This window comes from Ursus maritimus, unplaced genomic scaffold (assembly GCF_017311325.1).
Source record: "Ursus maritimus isolate PB19 unplaced genomic scaffold, ASM1731132v1 scaffold_25, whole genome shotgun sequence".
Lineage (NCBI taxonomy): Eukaryota > Metazoa > Chordata > Mammalia > Carnivora > Ursidae > Ursus > Ursus maritimus.
The window spans coordinates 33808361-33829029 of NW_024425008.1; the positions used below are offsets into that span (position 1 = coordinate 33808361).

A 20669-nucleotide genomic window follows, 5' to 3' on the forward strand; every position below is an offset into this window, starting at 1 on the left:
TGTCACCTCCACTTCGGCAAATGCTGGGTCTCCGTCTCCCCCCTCCCCTCACGGAATGCTCCAGGTTCTAGAACCCAGATTAGGCGGTCAGTAACTGCTCCTTTCTTGAGACTGAGAAAGAACGGCGCTTGCCAGGAGTTCACTGCGGTCTGATCACCGGCAGCACACCTGTGCCATGAAGCCCTGAATGAGCTCATCCCGGAAACTATTAGGAATCAGGACAGACGGGAAAGATCAAGAGGCCACTCTGACCCAGAATGAGACCTACTAGCTTCCAGATGCCCAAATGCACTGCCCCCCCTCCCCCGCCAACTTCGGCTTCTCTCCCAGTCAAACCCACTCAACAAGCACTCTGGAGTCCTGGCTGACGCTTTCAGGCAAAGGACAATTAAATACCAAGCAAGAAATGATGGAACGGGGGTACTAGAAACCAGGCAAAGCAAGGAAGCATTTGCATCTCTGATCCTATGGACCGAGCCTGTCACTGGAGGAGCTTAGGTACAGGTGAGATACGGCTGCAGGCTCTTGGGTGGAACAGATCGATTTTCCTGGAGAAGTCTTCTAGCACTTGTCTAGCAGATATAAATAAGAACCCAGAAAAAACTCACGCTGGAACTAATAAGCTAGAGAATAATCATATCTGAACAAGGCATGTGATACAGTGGCAAAGCAATCTGGCTTTGCCTCCTAAGGTCAGGAGTTTTAAAAAACTAAATTTTGAGATGGTGCATATTCAGCTGGACTATCTGTAGAACAGAAAGGAAAATGTGGTGTCTGTGAGGGAGGAAAAAACTTTTAACCTTTACCTTAAGAAGAGTCAACACAATACTGCTTTTCCTCAGTAGTTATACTGGCTTTGTTGGCATTTACGAGGTTAAACACAAGACAACAGGCTCCAAATGGAGTCACTTATGCTAAAGCCCCGTATCACCAAACTGAAACTTAATCATAGTTTCAGCGCTCCAGAAACGAAATCTTAAACCAGTTCATCAGGAAGCACTGGTTGGGTCATCTGCCTGATAGAACCCTGCTGTCCCCTAAAGGAAAGTAACCTCGCAATAACTGACCCACTTTTTGCCTAGTCTAACTTCCTTGTTCCCGGTTCCTTCTGCCCATAAAAGTCTCTCATTTTGTGTAGCTCCTTGGGGCATCTTTCTATCTCCTGGGTTAGATGCAGCCATTTCGAATAGATTTTTGCTCAAATGCTTACATTTTTTAAATATGCCTCAGTTTATGTTTTAACAACAGACACTGGGCTAGTATGATGTAATAAAAATATATATTTGGTCTTCTCCCAGATTCCTGGTACAGCGCTCTTAAAACTCTTGGAATTTCCTGAGTGACAGGGGTGACAGGAGAGCCTGGAGAGTCTCTAGTTATTCGGAACAAGCCCTGGTCAAGCACACCTGCGTTATGCTAATGAGGTGACTCCTGGAGGGTGGGCTGCTTGCCAAAGGAACTGACCGCATGATCAGAGGGTTGGAACTTTCAGCCCCGCTCCCCTGAGGAGAGGGGCTACAGGTTGAGTTAACCACCAAAGGCCAACGATTTCATCAATCATGCCTACACAAGAGAACGTCCATAAAAACCCTAAAAGAAGGGATTTGGGGAGCTTCCGGGTTGGTGAATGCATCCATGTGCCTGGCGGGAGGGTGGCATACCCCAACTTCACGCGGACAGAAGTTTCTGCACTCTGGACCCTTCCAGACCTCGCCCTATATACCTCTTCATCCTTCATCCTTCATCCTTCATCAGCTGTTCATTTGTATCCTTTATAATATCCTTTGTAATCGACCAGTAACTAAAGCATCTCCCTGAGTTCTGCGAGCCATCGTAGCAAACTACTGAACCCAAAGAGAGGTCATGGGAACCTCTGATTTGTAGCCAAGTCAGACGGAAGTGTGGGTAACACGGGGACACACACTTGTGACTGGCATCTGACTGGGGGTGATCTTGTGGGACTGAGCCCTTAACCTGTGGAATCTGAGCTAAATCTGGTTAGCTGGTGTCAGGATTGTTTAACATGAGGAAAAAAAAAACACACGTTTGGTGTTTGGTGTGGGAAGTGTTGTAAGAAACCTTTTTTCCAGGGAAGAACAGATTTTTGGTTTGAATGGACATGTTACACTTTTCTTTTCCTCCCCCTTTACTTTCAAACCAATGGTTAAGCCAGAAAATTAATCAACTTGTAGAGAAGCTAAACATATTTACAGGTAAAGCAGTAAGATGACTTTGCTATAGAAAGCTCGACAAACCATATTTCTCTGACTAAATAATACGAATTTGGTATAAAATCTCAATGATCCACAACCTTTGAGAAATGACTTAGTGAATTCCCCATATGCCTCAGTAATCTCCTGCCAGATGAGTGAGCTGCTTGCTAGGTACATTCGATCATTCTAGAGTGAAATAATAATTTTGAGCCAACTGGTTCTAATCAGTTATTCAAACTCTATTTCCCTGCACTCTACGGGCCCCCAAGGGTTTTTGCACCTCTCAAAGCAATCCTCATACAGGTGATAGACATTCTCACCATTTCATCAAATTCATTCAGAAAATATTTACTAGGTCCCTACTGGGCTTCCTTCCCCGTTCCTATCCCAGAGAGATGAAAGATTATATTACACTCCACTGTTATTATATGTGATGGTATGTCATTTTCTATCAACCAAATAAGTTTTTGACTCTTAAAAGCATTTGATTTTGTTCCTGTCTTACTTATATTTGGACATTTACATAGAAGAAGGCAAGTGACAGTGACACCTGAGGACATCTGTCTCGTGTTTGCCATGATTATGAACTGTGTCCCTGACACATCATTCTACGTGTCATTCTGTGAGACAAAGCAGCAGATTTTCCATGTTGTTCCTTGGGTTTGGCAGATAAGCTCTAGAATCTACTGATGCAGCAGCCTGAGAAAAGCCCCACTCACCTCACATCCACCTCGCCTCCAACGTGCATGAGAAAAGAGCCATCGGGTTGCTTCAACGAGTACAAATACCGAAGAAGCTTCTCTCTGGGAAACAAACAGGCGAGAGGCGGGAGACAGCAATGGTCAGTGCAGTGTCAGCAGGCGGCCGCCCGCTGGGGGTCCCGCACTGCTGGCTTTGGCTGTACCTGTTAATGACGCCATAGGCCTCCTCCGTGCCAATGATGCAGAGCGCGTTGACTGCTGCATACGTGGGTGCGAGATGCGGGTACTGGCCAGGGCCCCCTCCAAAGCCACCTTCTGGACTTTGACACAGCTCCAGGAACCGACACACGCTAGGTACACAGCCAAAGGAAAAACCAAAGTCAGCCAGCATTCATTTCAAAACATCAAATTCCACCGGCGTCCATGACTTTCCCTCAAAAGGGGAAAAAAAACCCTCTCCTCCCAACTACTGAACATATATTGAATATAATTAACCTCTGAAAAGGGCCTAACTCTCTACCCTGCTATTTTGAATGCCCTTCTTTCCGAGTTTTGCATTTAAGGACCCGCCTAGCTGTGAAGCAAGGAGCAGAAGGCCAGGCAGAGACCAACAGCTTTTCACAGAATTGGGAGTAAGTCTCATGGCTCTTGACCAAATTTTTCCCATATTTTCCCCTCGGTTCATCACGCCGCATCTGTGGACCCAGCCCCTTCTTGCCTCTGAGGTCCCTAAACTGAATTTTGCCTAAATTTTGATGGTGCCCAACCTCTGTCCACACTGACCACCCTGGTCTGGAGCCGCCACCTAGGCCCACCCAGGATATTTAAAGAGATACCTTCTTATTCCCATTGCCACCTAAGCCGCAGGGCTTCTGACTTTTATTCCTACCACCACCAAGAAAGAAGCTTCTAATGGAGTCTGCCTCCATGGTTAGAACAAAAGAGAAGTGGACTTCTATCGCGCTCCCCTCAATTGTGGCGAACGTCAGCACTGCTGACTCACATCACACAGATTCACCTGGGCCTGTAGGCTTTTGGAGAATTTTACACACTCATCCACAGAGGCTACAGCTCCGCAACTGAGAGAACTGTTTACTGAGGGTTTGCCTCCAAGCATGGCATCAGGTGGCCCAGAAATTACATTCTTGTCTAAGGTCAAACCAAGGGAGCCCCATGTGTCCAAGGTCCTCTGAAGTTCACCAGGAAGAGGTGCCCCAGGAAAGTCCTGGTTATTGAGCTCTTTCCCCACAACTCAGCCGGGATCACAGGCTTCCTATTCGGACAAGCTTCCATTGAAGAGAACAAGCTGCAAATCTCTGCCCTAGTGCTAAGAGCCTTCTTCCCCTGGACTCTTTGATCTCCCTCTTTCTTATCTACCGCTGCCAGAGAGACCACATAGAGTCTGGCTCGTCTCCTCTAGGGCACAAGCTTATTATGGCTTTTCCACATCCTATCTGATGACTTTTGATTTCAGACCTCCCATTATCTCACAGGCGCAGCAATAGAAAACGCTGCTGACTCGCTGCTGGAGCTCTGAAGTCTTCACAGGTTAAAAAAAAAAAAAAAATTACTTCTACCTGCACCTCTGATTTTACTGCGGGAACCACGAGGATTGAAGTGGAAGTTGATCATCAGAGAAGGAAGACAGTACTGTGGCGTATCCGTAATATCAATTGATTTTCACTGAGAAAATGAGCTTGTTCCTAACATATTTTCCAAACCCTCATCAATTCATATCCTATTTCCGGGAGACAAATAGCTAATAAATTCATGTCCTGACAAAGTCTGGCTGCACTGGCATACAAAGAGTTTTCTGTATCACAAAAACAAAAGGTTTTAGTTGATATAAAACTTAACAGCACATTAAAAAAAAATGAAAAGAAAAAGAGTCACCTAGTTATCCATTCTCCTTCCCAGCTCCCAAGATAGAATCGTGCCAAATCCAACACCCCTGACCCTGTAGCCTAGTGTCTGGTGAGCTGGGATCTGAATGTACCAGACACCTTGAAACCATCCCTCCATGCCAACCTCCCTCAGCTGACATACAGCATCTGACTGGCCATGGGGCTATGCTGGGGGGCAGGGCTGGGCTTTGCTGGACTCTGAGACGCTTCCATATTACAGAACATTCTGCTCCAGAGGCCTTCCGACTCACACCTTAAGGAACTGGCAAACTGACCATGAAGCTACCAGCCGTCAACTAGCAGAGTTCTTAGCAACTCTGAAAACCAAAATGTGAATGAGACTTCTATCTATAGTAAGGGGGAGGAAAAACTTATCTTAGAGACCAGAAATTCATCAACTAGTTAAAAAAAAAAAAATCACAAGCAGGAAACACGGTGCAAATACCAAGAGTGGCAGACTTTGTGAAAGAGCAAGTTTGCATGCATCACTCATTTAGTCATATGACTAAAAGGGCTAGGAGACCTGTTTTCCTTCAAGTCAGCAAGGTGTTTCATTCTAGCTAACGTGACAATGACCAACAAAGTGGGAAACTATCTTTAAGATTAGGGACTTTCAAACCCAAAATGTGTGTATCACAATCATTGGAGAGCGAGTAGAGAAAACAGAGATGCAGGCTTGTTGAAGGAGAAACAAGACTGGGCCTCCATATCTTTACCAACTTCCCAGATGACGTTAATACAAAGTTTGAGAACGACAAGTCTTAGCTGAGCAATTAGAATCCCGTGGGGGATGATTTTTAAAGACCCAATGCCCAGGCCACACCTATAACAATGAAATCAGAATCACTGAGGATGGGACCCAAGTGGCCATACTTTTTAACATTCCCATGTGGCTCCAATGTACAGCCAAGTATCAGTGTCTCTCAAACTTGAGTGCACACGGAAATCCCCTGAGAAGCTCGCTGGAATGCAGCTCTGACTCAGAAGAGCGAGATGGGTTTGAGTCTGCCCTTTCAGCAAACTCCAGGTGACAGCAATGCCACTGGTCTGGGGAGCCACATTTTGGGTAGCAGTGTGGGAGATCTGTGCTGTCCAATAGGCAGCGACTAGCCACATGAGGCTATTTAAATTTTACACTGAATTATTTAAATTAAGTTAAATTAATTTAAACTTTAACTCCTCGGTCACACAAGCCACACTGCACCTGTTCAATAGCTACATGTCTCCAGTGGCTCCCACAAAATAGAGAACATTTCCATTACTGTGAATATCGAACATCCACGCTCTATCATTCAACTATTAAAAAGTATGTGAGACCTGTAAGGAGATCAAGTTCAAAGCAAGAGTATCAACCTTGTAAGGGGTTTACTCAGACTTTGAGGTGAGATGGTTGAAGACTGACCTAAAGTGGCTGATTCTGGGCACCACTGTCACCAACTTGGAAGAAGGACTCTAAAGCATGTACAGTGAACAAGCAAATAATTCCAAAGGAGCAGAGAAACACCTCCAAGGTGAGAATTAAAGTCCAGAATAATATAAAACAAATCAGAAGCACATAAGAATAAAACAAATGAAAGCACGGACAAGTTAACAGCTAATATACTTAGGGACGCCAGGAGTGGGGGGTGAGTTAAAGCATAGTAATATACGATGGGAAAGGACTGGGAACATAGGAGAAAAAGGACCAGAGGTTAGGGCCCATGAGTTGTGAACACAAATGAGAACACTTGTTAAGAGCATCATAAACACAGTGCTGGGGGCACCTGGGTGGCTCCGTCCATTAAGCATCTGCCTTTGGCTCAGGTCCTGATCTCAGGGTCCTAGGATGGAGCCCAGCGTCAGGCTCCTTGCTCAGTAGGGAGCCTACTTCTCTCTCACCCCCTGCCCCTCCACCCTGCTCGTGCTCTCTCTCAAATAAATAAATAAAATCTTAATTAATTAATTAATTAAACACAGTGGTCACAACTGTATCTGGCTCAAGCCTCCATTTTTCAACTCAAAGGAGGTTTTCAACTCCAAGGTACCATACAACTTGAGCTGAGTGCGAGGGAGAGGAAAAGCCCTTCCCGGCAGAGGCCAGCAGTGAACGGGTGAAAGGCAGGTGGGCTCTGCACCGATCCCAGGAGCCCAGTGTGGCCTGCAGAGTCTGACACGTTGTTTGACTCCACCAAGAGCGGCCATCCTCTGGACGCTGCTCTTCTGGAACTATGGTCAAGGCTGAAGTCGGTCATTTTAGAGCAGGGCTTCTCCACCTTGGCACTACTGACATTTTGGACTGCGTAGCTGTTCGCTGTGGGAACTGTCCTATGGAGGATATGTGGCAGCACCCCTGACCTGGACCCACTAGCCCCCAGAGGCGCCTGGCCCAAAAATGCCCAGAACACAAAGGACGAGATGAGGTATCTTCATAGAAAGGTAAGGAAACAGACAAATTGTATTTAAAAATTAAAAGGAAAAATATTTAAAGAGCTATTAAGAGGATCAGCTACTAATAACCTTTTGAAAGGGAAACAGTAGAACACTGACACATGAAAATTTAAATTTAGTATTTGGAAAAAACTTTATAAGTGGAGAAGTCCTAAAACAATTAGGTTAGAGACAATTTTTAGCTCTTACAGGAGCTAACAACCTAACTTTAACAGTACAGTGGTCTCCCTGTGGTTTCACTTTGTGTGTTACATTCAAGTAGTTTTCAATAACAAAGCATGGGATTCTCATTAAAGGGTGCTTCCTTCCGGGCTGCAATATCACCAACAAATGTACTTAGTCCGGTTCCAAGATATTCATGTATTTCAGGTAAACATGTGCAAATGTGTAGACAGTCTCTCCAGAGTGGCAAGCTAAACTACCTATGAATATACTGTTCTTGAAAGGTCTGAGACCAGCAGTAAAAACCTGGCCTTGCTGGCCTCAGCTGGCAGTCACAGTAGCTGAAAAAGTGATTTTGTCCACTAGAGGGAACTCAGCCTACCATACTGTTCCCTAAACAAACAGAAGCACAACACTGAATAAAACAGGAAAGAGAAACGTGTGTGTGTGTGTGTGTGTGTGTGTGTGTGTGAGAGAGAGAGAGAGAGAGAGAGAGACAGAGACAGAGACAGAGAGACAGAGACCTATACTAGGTGGTGGAGAGAGAGAGAGAGAGAGAGAGACACCTATACTAGGTGGTGGAGTGGGGAAGGAAAAGGGCAGGAAAATAATAATACTCCAGACCTAACCTCTGCACCTCAATACCTGTATGAAGAGGGGAATAGAAACATGACCATGTTTTCAAAGCGTTTCTTTTCTCTGTGCAAAATAAACAAAAAGGCAATATCCGATATCAGATTGTCTTTTAAAAAACCCCCATATTTTAAGTCAGTAAGATTTCTCCGTATCTTACTAAAAATAGTTTATTCCCTTATTTGTCAAAGCTGCTAAGCTTGTTGATAACAGATATTATTTGCACCTAGAATTAACTGTCTGCTAGGCACAAAACAAAATTCACTATTGGGAAGTTCAAGGAATTCTTTAAAAGTTTGTTAAATCAATATCCAGAAGAACCACAAGTAAAGACTTGAAGGCAGCTGGGAAGCAGAAAGTCTCATCACTATCGCGTGGTGTTTGAAATTAGAACAAACCAGCTTTTTAGATTTAAAGCATTCTTTTAACTACAAAACAATAAAGTAAATAACATTTTAAAACATGCAAATAACCCCCCATCCAGAAATAACTACTACCAGGTGTGTACACGTTTTGGTTTTCTCTAGGCATGTAACCAGCTATATTTTTCACCTTCAGAAGTTGAATCTTTTTAACCACCTTTTTTCACTTAAATCATGAACATCTTTCTACATAAATGTATGCATTTTTTAAAGATTTTATTTAGTTATTCGAGAGAGAGAGAGCATGAGCAGGGGGAGCGGCAGAGGGAGAGGGAGAAGCAGACAGCCCCCGGAGCAGGGAGTCCGCATGCATCTGTATAAACAAATATGCACTTCATATGTATACATTCTTATTAAAGTATAACTGATGTGTTCCATTTAGTTTCAGGTGTACAACACAGTGATTCGGTATTTGTATATATTGCAAAATGATCACAGCAAGTCTAGATAACATCTGTTACCTTCAGGTTTTAAATGGCTGCCCAGTATTTCACTGTCTGCACTGCACCGTATTTTACTTAAGCTTCAAATACACTTTAACACATCCCTACTGTGGATATTGGGGTTGTGTCCAGTTGTTCACTGTGAAAAGCCCTTTAAAGGGGTCCTCTCCTCCTATCTGACGTTACCACGAACGCCGCTCTGACACTTCCTGAGCAAAGCCTTACCTATACAACACCAAGTCTACGACCTAGAGCAAACCCAAAATCGATGCTGACCCAAGTGTGACCCAAGGTCTTCCTCTTCAGGAACCACGTCTTCCTCCCGGGCACACCTGTTCTTCTCTGCCCCCGAATCCTCTATTTCTCTTTCTCTTCTCTCATGTGCGACTGTCCCGTTGTCCTGCTGTACATCCTGATTGTGGGGGAGAAACTTCCCAAACACTCCACAACCCCCAACTGGTATTTCAAAAACACATGGGCCTTTGACAATTAAATTCCTGTTATTGCAGAAACTGGGTCCAATTCTACTTCCACAGCTAGAAGCAACTAGGCTTTCAGCAGCACCATGATGAGGACAATGCGTATCTTTCCTCTCCCTCAGAGAGCAGCGAACACATCACAAGGGTTAATTGCCTAATTCTTTATTATCTTCCCCATCCACAGTCATCACAAGACACCCTGCCCAGGAAGGCAAGAATGAGGGGTTATTGTTAAGACAGAATGAATGAGACAATGTGTGGTTCTGTTCTTCTGACCTGACAGTGTGACCCAGGCAGGGGCACTGGGACCAGGGCGGGGCCAGGCTAGCCTGCACGCATCCTCACACAGCCAGCGCTGCGTGCTGCGAGAACGTGAACCCAGCTCTTGGGCCTTCCCTCCTGGACTCCTCAACCTCAGAAGCGCCAGGGGAGCAGAGGAACTCCAGGTGCTGCCAAGGGAATGTGCTCTCTCTCTCCCTGAGAACAGGGGCATCGGATCCAATCCCCGGCTGCCCTTTCCTACCCCAGGTATCCCTAAGACTGCAGTGATGATAAGTTTCTGCTTTAAAATATAAATCGTGATGCGCTTCTAAGGATGACGTGCCACAGTCGTTCCCAGAACACATCTGCACCGGCAGTTTGGGGAGAATCTTAGTTGCTTAGATCTCTACTCATAAATCCGAAGCTTAAGAGAACTGTGGGTCGAGGCACTTGCACACCGAGGCTGTAAGACATCTAGTACCATCAAGAGCTACACCGCCCCCCAGGCACTGGTGAGGGGACATGTCTATGGAGGTGTTTAGGGAAGGCAAAGGCATTTTTGTTCGTTGGGTTGGCACATGCTTCCCCACAGACGCTATTCGAATTCACACTGTACTTTCTGGCAATATCAGAATTGATGATGAAGAATTTTCTCAAAGACCAGAGCAAGAGCCAAAAGAAAAGGCCACAGAAGAAACCAGAATCCTTCTCTTGGGAGTTCAAAGTCTTGTTCTACCCACGAGCTCACAACAGGCTTCTAAAGCGGAGGAGTTTCAGGAAGTTCCTGGGGTCAAGGGGAGGGCAAGGGTATCTTTGTAGCACGATGTGCTTTTCATTCAAAATCAATAAAATAGAAACAAAACAAAAAGAACCCCCAACTCAAAACGGACTTTCCAAGAACAGCCCAGATTCCCTGAAGCCAGACTCACTCTGTGGCCACCATCTGGGGGATGGGTTCGTCTAGTAGTTCCAAGCTGTGCAGGATCCAATAGCAGAGCCACGGGCGGCTGGCGTCCAGACACTGTGAAAGGCACAGGGGAGAAAACACACCCCTTATTCAGAATCATTCCACCAGGCCGCTGACAAGGCACCATCTGTCTCACCCCGGCAGCCTGGAAAGGAGGAGGAGGGCACCCTCTGAACAATTAGTGAATGAAGGACGCTTGCTTTGTGGCCCCAGTCAGCAGCTGAAGTGACCGTATGTGCAGAAAGGACACTGGGACAAAGAAGTTTACCTTGAGCCCACCAGGTCCTCCCCGGAGAGGCGCCTAAGGAAGGCTCAGCAGAGCAGCAGCCACATGCTAGGAAGCTAAGTGATGCTGTTTCCTCCGCGTAGACCCAAGGAGCTCTAGGCTCTCAGACAGCGATTTCCCGGATTAACTCATTCCTTGATTCAACGAATATTTAGTACTTCCTGTGTGTGCCAAGCACTGTATTAGATACGGGGCGGGGGCACAATAATGAATAAAACTTAGTTCCTACTCTTGAGATGCTTGGGATATAGAACGTGTGTTTCTCGGTAGAGGAAGAGGCCTCTAGACAGATGCATGTAAGCACGAGTTACCTTACGGCTTTCTGGAACAAGATCGCACATGACACGCGTGCACGTACCTGAATGACCACGTGCGCTGCAATGGGCAGGAGCTGAGTCCAGAGGGAGCGCATGCAGAGCCTGATTCTGCCTCAGGGGCTGGGATAGGCTTCCCAAGGTGAAGTGTGAGCCGCCTGGGATCCCAATTCAACCCATCAACATGGATAGAGCGCTCAAGGCAGGCAGGCAGGTAGCCTTACTGCTCCAGTTTTCCAGATTAAAAGTATATAAATGAGGTCCACAGGGATTAACTTTTTCCAGATGACAAAGACCATCAAATGTCAGAGCTGAGACAAGAAGCCAGGATTTTAGACTCCCACTCCAGTGCTCTTTCCATTGGCCCCAGCAACCCTCTTCATAAATGCACTGACCGTCCCCAGCTGTGGCTAGGCCGCCACCTGGAGAGAAGGGGTTTGGATCCCACCTGCCTGGGATGGAGTCCAGCTCCTCCTCTTATAGCTCTGTGCTTCTGAGAAAATGATTTAATCCTGCGACAGCGGCTTCCTTACCTGTAAACAATACTGACCTACGTCCTGTGCCGGGTGAGATAAGCAGGTGAGATAAGGCATGGTAAGCGTTCGGCACTCATTCAACTGTTAGCTGGTACGGTATTAACTGTACCGGGGCTCGCTGCACCCTAACCAGTGAGGACCTGTGTCAAGGATTGGAAACTCTGAACCCAAGGCCAAGTCTAGTCCACAGGCATGTTCTGCTTGTTCCCTGTAGTGTTTTGTTTTTTAATTAGAATTAGTTGCAACATTTAGGCATTGGGAGATTCACACAGAAATCTGAATTTCTGGCTTAACTTGGGGGGGGGGAGAGAGAGAGAGAGAGAGAGAGAGAGAGAGAGAGATCTGGCCAGCCTGGGTCTGCATTCCTGGAAATCAGCACCTGGCAGGAACAGAGGGAAAGCACGGGGCCTTGGGTGTGCCTCAGTCTCCCTCCCACCTGCCCACTTCTCTTATATATGCTACCTGCTTGGGTCTACAGGCGTTTCAGCTGGCCAATCCCTGCTGTAAATAATCAAATGTAGACTCCCAAATAAAAAGCAAATTCAAAGCACAGCTGCTTTGAATAAGGTGAAGCAGGAAGACTGGAGCCCTCCTGTTCACATTCATCCCCTGCCTGCCACCTTCCCAACACCCTTCCCCCTCCTCTACCACCACTGCCCTCCCCTGAGGCCCCTCTGTGGAACCCCAGGACTCTGAGGAATGTGATTTAAAATGCACCTTAAGTGTGGGCATTTTTACATATTCAACTGTGGAAGTCCTCACTGGGATTTATATACTGATCCTTTGGCCGGCATAGGAATTAGATCCATCCGCTTACAGGGCAAAGGATTAGGGATGGACAGTAACTGCCTTTTCCCCAGCTGACAAGCGGTGGCCAGAAGAAAGCACGTGAACCCCTCACCACTATCTAATGGTGCAAGAAAGTCCCACTCCATCTAGGGTGCTCTGTCCCTCCGAGAGGAGGATACCACAAGAGACCTGGTTCTGCCCTTTCAGAACGGGGAGTCCCGGCTCTGGGGGTCCGGCCTCCTGCGTACCTGGCTCCTGCCACACCCACGGGTTCACGGAGTGACTGGGCAGCAGGTCAGGCCCACAAGTGTTTCACATTCCAACAGAAAAAAGGACTAGACGTCTGCCTGACCATCCATTTGAGCCCCTGGGCAGTGTGCTTACCTCATAGGCGTCTGTCAGCTGTCGAAGCCCTCTTTTCAGATAATGGAAGTGCTTCTCCCTCTGCAAAATCAGCCTGGAAAGACAAAGAGCTTGAAAACCTAGTCTTGTGCTTCTCTTCCACCCCACTAGAGAACACACGTGTGCACGTGCACACACTCTCAGCTGCCGGACATCCCCCCCCATGGTCAACAAGTGGATAACCAGCATCTTCTTTAGCTCCCAAGGGCAGCTAAACCAGACAGAAGAGGCCAGCACCTGAATGTCCCTAAAGTGTCTGAAAATGTGCTGGCTGACGCTTTGGGTGAGTTCCTCTCCTTTGTGGTAGGTAACTTTGGCTCAGCAAAAAGCCACAATGAACACATGTGGCCAGGCAATGACAAACCATCCAGAAAGCTTCTCCGGGGTCTAACTGTGAACAGACACCTTGCAGCTCCCCGTCCTGTGAGCAATTCCAACCTGAGCCTTACCACTTCCCTGACTTGGTCAGCGTCTGTCATTCCAGTCATTTCTTCTGGGCTCACTTCTCCCAGGCGGGTCGTTTGTACCCTGCCTGCTCCTCAGTTGTGTGTCTACGACTCCCTCCCTGAAATTCCACCTCCTCCGTGCTGACCCACTGCGCTGGCCGGAGGACCCTATTTGTATTCTGAGCCAGCTGGTCTCCTTGGCGCTGATGTCAGCAATTCTGGCTGGAAGATGGAATGTGCCGCCCATGCCCATGGCCACCTGCACGGGCAAGGCCAAGGCCAGGGCTACACTTCTTGCTCCATCTCACAGCAGAGGCCTGTGTGATTGTGGGAGGAAGGAAAAAAGAACAGAATGGCCAGACAGTCCCTGTGCTTACTAATTCCACAAATTAAAAAAGAACCATTCTCTTCTGGGTGATCAGTTCAAAAACGATTTCTCTGTATCATGCCCAGAGTAAGAGCATTCATGTGTCTTGACCTCAAAGAGTCTCCCAGTTCACTACTGGAAATGAGTTAAAGACACAAGTGGCTACAACCAGAGAAAAAAAAAGGGTAGGTTTCATAAAGGAAACACAGATAAAATACTATCAAGGCTCTAAAGGGAAGGGGTGAGGGCATCTCATAAAGAAAGGAAGGATCAGGAAAGGCTGTGTGGAAGAGGTGGAATCCGAGGTGGGAAGCCCCGGTAGAGGGAGAGATGTTCACAAGTAGGGATGGTGAGGAGGGGAGGATACGGTAGCCAGAAGGAGCAGAAATAAAAAGGTTCAGACTAGCTGCTATCCAAAAGAACTTTCCGCGATGATGCAAGTGGATCTGTGCTGTCCAGTAGGCAGACACCAGCCACGTGTGGTTAGTGGGCATTTGAAATGTGCCCGTGTGACCGAGGAACTGAATTTCAAATTTTATTTAATTTGAATTGATTTCAGTCTAAGTAGCTGCAGGAGACACACGGCTACTGTCTTGTGCAGTGCAGGCACAGAGCGTGCAAGAGGGGTGGGGGACCTGGCCTGAATACTAGGAATGAAAGAAGAGTCCTCAAAAAGGCAACTGAAGCCCTTTTACAGAGGTTTGGGATGCCAGCTGAGGAATTTCTGCACGGGCAAGGCCAAGGCCAGGGCTACAGACCCTGAAGGTTTGGGTTTTTTTCCACTTAAACTGTGTTTTTAAATTTTTTTTTTATTGAAGTAAAGTTGACACACGATGTTAACATTAGTTTCAACCTAGTGATTCAACAAGGGTATGCATTAAGCTATGCTCACTACAAGTGTAGCTACCATCTATCACCATACAATACCACTGACGATATTTCCTATGCTGTGACTTACTCATTCCAGAACGAGAAGCCTGAATCTTCCACTTCCCTTCACCCATTCTGCCTTCCCTCCACCCCTCCCCTCTGCAACCACCAGTTTGTTCTGTGTATTTATGGATCTGTTTCTGCTTTTTGTTTGTTCATTTGTTTTTTAGATTCCACATATAACTGAAATCATATAGTATTTGTCTTTCTCTGTTATTTCACTTAGCATAATACTCTCTAGGTCCATCCACGTGGCTGCAAATGGCAAGAGCTCATTCTTTTTTATGGCTAGGTAATATTCCATTGTATATACACACCACATCTTCTTTATCCATTTATCTATTGATGGACACTTAGCCGGCTTCCATATCTTCCATATAAATAATGCCGCAGTAAACACAGGGGTGCACATATCTTTTTGAATTTGTGTTTTTGTTTTCTTTGGGGAGATATCCAGTAGTGGAATTACTGAATCATACGGTACTTCTATTTGTAATCTTCTGAGGCACCTCCATACTGTTTTCCACAGCGGCTACGACAGTTTGCATTCCCAACAGTGCACAAGGGTTCCTTTTCCCCCACATCCTCACCGACACTTGTTATTTCTTGTCTTTTTGACTCTTGCCATTCTGATGGGTGGAAGGTGAAATTCTGAAGGTTCTGAGCTGAGAAAAGCAATGACCAAAACTATGCTTGAGAAAGATTATCTGCAGCAGCGGGTACTCAGTATGTGTTTACAAACAGGGCCAAGTGAGACCACGAAGTGTGGAGAGAGGCGAGGTGGGAAGACGGGGTAAGGCGGTGCTCAGTGTCAACCAGGGAGGAAGTACTTAGAGTACTTAGGGCTCAAATTAGCACAATGACCCACGGGCAGGTGGGCTGTATGGCACGGGAAGTGTATTTGGGTGACGACGTCGGTTGCACTGTTGGAAACACACAGAAGACTCAGGAGAGCGCTCCAAGTGACACAGACAGACTGGGAGTCATTTATCTGCACGCAGGTGACAGATGAAGCTGCAGGAGTAGAGGACAAAGCCAAGAGAAGGGCCTGAATGCTGAACTGGGGAAGACCCATCCTTAAGGGCTTAGAGGACAAGGAGCCAGAGGAGAGAATTAAAGAATGTCGTGTAGGAGGAGAGAACTCCACGGAGGTATTTAACCGTCGCAAATGCTGTAGCAAGACTGAGGAAAAAGAGAACAAATGACAAAGTGTCTGGTGACCTTCGAGAGAGCTCAGGGAGCAGTGAGGGCAGATTCCAGAGCATAAAGGAGAAGAGAAGGCCAGACTCGATGTCTCTTTCAAGGAGGTCCAAGAGCCGGGACTCTGAGAGCCCACCGTGTGTAGGCTGAGTGTCCCGCAGTGGGGTGGACACTGACTCTGCTCCCTAGAGCTATGCCCAGAGGCGGACGCAGACAAGTCCATGGCAGTGACAGCCCCGGCCGAGAGAGAAGCGTGGTGGGCTCTGGCAGCACACGGGAAGGCATGCGCGCGATCAGAACAAACTTCCCAAAGGACACAGCACTGCGTCAAGGAATGAAGGAGACCGGAAGGACACGAGTTAGCCGGCCAAAAAGAAGGGGATGGGGTGGGTGTTTCAGGAAGGGAACAACACGGCACATTTGTGTAGGTTTAGTTCAGCCGGAGCAGAAGTACAAGGCAGTGAGCCGTGAGAAATCAGCCTGGAGAGCTACAGAGCCACCAGATCACGCAGGACTTCCAAATGCATCGGGAGTCACTGTGCTATCAACACCAGATGACCCTCGGAACTACACTAAGTAAAAGGAGCTGTCACAGAAAGACCACATATTGTACGACTCCATTTATATGAAATGTCCGGAAGAGGCAAATCCAGAGACAGAAAGTAGCTGAAGCGGGTGCCAGGGGCTGGGTGGGAACCAAGGAATGGGAGGGTGACAGCTAAAGGGGACAGGGTTTCTCTGTGCGGTGACGAAAACGCTCTAAAGTTAACTGTGGTGATGGCTGCATAACTCTGTCCATATACTAAAACCCACTAAATTGTACACTGTAAATGGGTGAATTGTATGATATCTGAATTATATCTCAAAGCTGTTACCAGAAAAAAAAAAAAAAAAAAGCAAGTAAAAAAAAATGTTTAAAGCAGCCGCTGAAGTATTCTAGGCATGGGAAAGACATGGTCAGATGTGCATTTTCTAGATTCCAGGAGCTGCAGCATGCTGAATAGATTGGGGTGGGGGTAAGCCTAATGGCAGGAAAACCAAATGCACAATCCACGCGTGCTGTGACGCGTGTGAAGGAAGCCAGACAACAGACTGGCAGCCTGAGGGGGCCCTGGGGGGAAGGCAGGTGGTTCAGCCAGAGGAGAGGTAAAAACTGCTTGAGAGCAAAGATGCTGAAAATGCAAGAGCCCAGAGAAAATCCACCAAGGACGGTCCCTAAGAAAAGGGATGAAGGAGGGCTGGGGCAGAGTTCAGTAGGAGAGAGGAGTCTGGCAACAAGGACGGATGCTCCATTCTCAGAGATGCAAACAGTGAGAGAAAGTGTGAAGTTAGTCACACACAGGACTTGGAAGTGGGAAAGAAGGAAACTCATGTGGGACAGCCTGGAGTTTCTCAGGAGGTAGGGGGCAAGACTGGTCACGGCGGTGAGTGTGTCAGGGAATCTGCGAGAGACGAGTAAGGCGAGCACACAGCAGTAGTGGCTTGCAGCAAAACTTCTGGTGAGGCCGCTCAGCAGGCAACGTCACATGACTTTTCTCCTTGGAAAGCTTGCTGGGCCCCTTCAGCAGACGCAGGGATCGGGGTGCCATGGTAAGGCCTGGGAGGAGGGGAAGAGCAGAAAAGCAGAGGCAGGAGGGACCTGAATGAGACCAGGGAACTGGTGACAAATAGCTGTGAAGCATGCTGGCGCAGGCTGAGAAGGGCCAGGATGGCAGTGCAGACAAGGAGAACCGGGAGGGTCCGCGAGACCATCAGTGAGGGCAGGCTGAGGAACCCAAGTCAGGTGAGGGCAAGTACAGAATCTGGAGGCAGATGGCCTGACTTCTAAATCTGAAAGGACCCATTCACGGTGTGGGTTTTCTATAGGTCAATTCTTTTCTATTGAAGAATTTGAATACACCAACCTGGAGAGGCTAAGCCACAGAGCAGAGAAGAGAAAAACAGATGAGAACACTAGCCACCTCACTGGGAACTGTGAGGCAAGACAACGGTGAAGGGGTCCTGCAAATAGGATTTGGGGATCCTAAGTACAATGCTAGGGAAAGGGACCAGGTGAGAAGGGGGTGCACTTATTGCAACCACCTGGTCAGTCTGCGTCCCTGCTCCACTGCCTTGTCACTCTGACGAGAGCTCCTGCCTGGCTTCCACATCTGTATCCTGCACAGAGCAGGCTCTCGACGTGTATTTGTCGAACGAACAGAGGAAAGAATAAAGGGGTACACAGCAAGGCCAGTTTCCGACCGACCTAACGAGAGTGTTCTCCCTGGATATATGTCCCTTCAGTTTAAATGAATGACAAACCTCCGGGGGAGTTCAGTTCAGTCTGAGGGCACGGAGAGAGGTGACTGGACTGGCTCAGGGGTCTGCTCCTCTGACTCTTGAGTGTGCTCACGCCCTCCACGCTGAGGAGACCCGCCCGCCACAGGCCGCCCTGCCCTATGGGACTGAGAATTCTGAGAGAGCCCAATTACGCACCTAAGCAAACCCTTCCTCCTACTGGGAAAACAGAAACGAGAAACCTGGAGAAAAAAGCTTTTCCCTTGCCTTCTCTTCACTTGACAGGCAAGGGGCTTTTTAGTCACTACAAAGTGAAAGACCTCAGGGGCAAATGCTTTTCTGCCTCCAGAGGTAAGAGATCCTGCCTCGGATACCTGGAGCCTCACCTGCCCGGAAATACCTAACTGAAGGGGGCCTCAGTCACCTTCGAGGCAGCTCCGGGTTGGTCCCTATGGGCAGGCTCCCCCAGAGCGCCCTCCCAGCTGAACCTCACTCAGCCAGGCCCTAGCAGCCCTGCCGGGAGGGAACTAGTAAGTTCCTCTAGCTGGTTTCATCTGAAGGCCAGCCCCAGGCAGGAAAAGAGGAATTCTATGCAGAGAGCATTTCCACGAGGGAAACTATTCTCTTTCATTTTTGCCCACTTAATCATAAACGCGCACACACGCAAATGCTGAGACGCACAGGTTATTCTAAAAACTTGCAAAAGGTTTCTGTGTTTATGTAGAGCTTCAAGGGCCACAATGCTGACTGAATTTTTGCCTCTGAGGCTTATGATTCTTTTAAATTGAAGGGACATATATCCAGTTTCTTTTGGTCAACAGAAACTGTACTAAGAGCCTTATTGATACGAACCGAACCGTGTCCCCCCAAATTCATACGTTCAATCCCTAACCCCCCAGTGTGACTGTATTTGGAGAGAGAGTCTTTAAAGAGTTATTTAAGGTTAAATGAGGTCTGGTGACCTTATAAGAAGAGGAAGAGCCACCAGGGAGAAGCATATACAGGAGAGGCCATCTGAGGACACAATGAGGAGGACGCCACCGATAAGCCAAGGAGAGAGATCTCAGGAGAAACCAACCCTGCTAGCACCTTGATCTTAGACTTCCAATCTCCAAGATCACGAGAAAATAAATTTTCGTTGTTTCAGCCGCCTAGTCTGTGGTATTTCGTTACAGCAGCCCTTACTATTCCTTAATTCTCAATTCACCTCTGTCCAAAAATCTTTTCTGTGTAAGCAGTTAAAATAGAAAAGCTAGAGCTCTTTGCCTTTCCTTCCTGAACAATTCGGCCCTACAGCCATGCCATTAGGAGAAGCAGAAGAACATAGGCTCTGTGCAGGAGTGGGGCAGTGGGCGGGGAATGCAGGATGTCAGTGCTCGCGTGGATGAGAAGGACATCTATGTGGCTGTGCAGAGGGGGATGGGAGATGGGGACACACAGGAGAAAGGATCAAGTAAGTAAATATGTTAAGGATACTGCAAGTCCAGTTCCACTATCTGAAAAGGAGCTTAGAGATATATGTGTACTGGGCAGCAATGTAAATTGTAAATACAATGTAATTTCTCACTATGATGTGAATCCCTTTGGGTTTCAAGACCCTGCATAACGTGCCTCCACCTACTTCTCTCCAACCTCACCTCACGCCCTCACTAAACCCCAGTCACACTGCCTTCTTTGTGCTCTGTTCTTCTCAGTCTCAAGACTTTAGCTCATGCTGTTCCCTCTGTCTGGAACACTGTGACCACCTCCTAGACTCCTAAACTCTGACCAACTCCTACTCACCCCCTAGGTCTCAGCTTGAGAGCCACTTTCTCTGAGAGGCCTTCTGCTACAGACTGAATGTTAATGTCCCTTCAAAATTCATGTTGAGATCCTAATCCCCAGTGTGATGGTATTAGGAAGTAGGGCCTTTGGGAGGTGATTAGGTCATGAAGGGATTAGTGACCTTATAAAAGAGGCTCCCTCACCCCTTCCACCACATGAGGACAAAGTGGGAAGGTGACCATTTATGAACCAGGGAGTGGGCCTTCATCAAACACCGAATCTGCTGGTGCCTTGACCTTGGACTTCCCAGCCCTCAAAACTGTGAGAAATAAATGTTTCTTGTTTAAACCACTCCGTCGATAAGTTGTTATAGCAGCCAGAACAGACTAAGGCACACCCCTAACTTCCAAACCTAAATTACATCCTCCCTGTTTTTCTCAGAGCATCCCGTTCCCTTCCTTCACACTCATCCCATTGGTAACTATGTATTTGCATTTGTTTCTTTAATGGCTACCTCCCCCATGAGACTAAGAGCCCAGTGGGGGTAGGACCTGGGTCGGCCTTGATCACCCTGTTTCCCAAGAGGAAACTGACATGGGAGTATGTGAGAGAGAGACTTTAGTGTATGCATCTTGGATTTCTTACTAAAGCTAATGTAATAAATGGAAAGGGGTAAATTCCTAAGTGTGTGGAACAGTGAGAATAACCACAGGGAAGGAAAAATTAGCTTTCATGGGAAAGCAGGC

At 47.3% G+C, this 20669-nt stretch overlaps 1 protein-coding gene across 1 annotated transcript in view; it reads right to left on the reverse strand.

The window, feature by feature from the left end:
- Nucleotides 1-20669, reverse strand: part of LOC103674342 (protein farnesyltransferase subunit beta) — a 61586-nt gene that overhangs the window by 24069 nt on the left and 16848 nt on the right. The window contains exons 3-6 of the mRNA XM_040641788.1: nucleotides 12922-12994; nucleotides 10575-10666; nucleotides 3118-3264; nucleotides 2933-3016 (exon numbers count right to left, since the gene is read on the reverse strand). Of these exons, the coding sequence (XP_040497722.1) occupies nucleotides 2933-3016; nucleotides 3118-3264; nucleotides 10575-10666; nucleotides 12922-12994 (396 nt within the window). The remainder of the gene's footprint in view (nucleotides 1-2932; nucleotides 3017-3117; nucleotides 3265-10574; nucleotides 10667-12921; nucleotides 12995-20669) is intronic.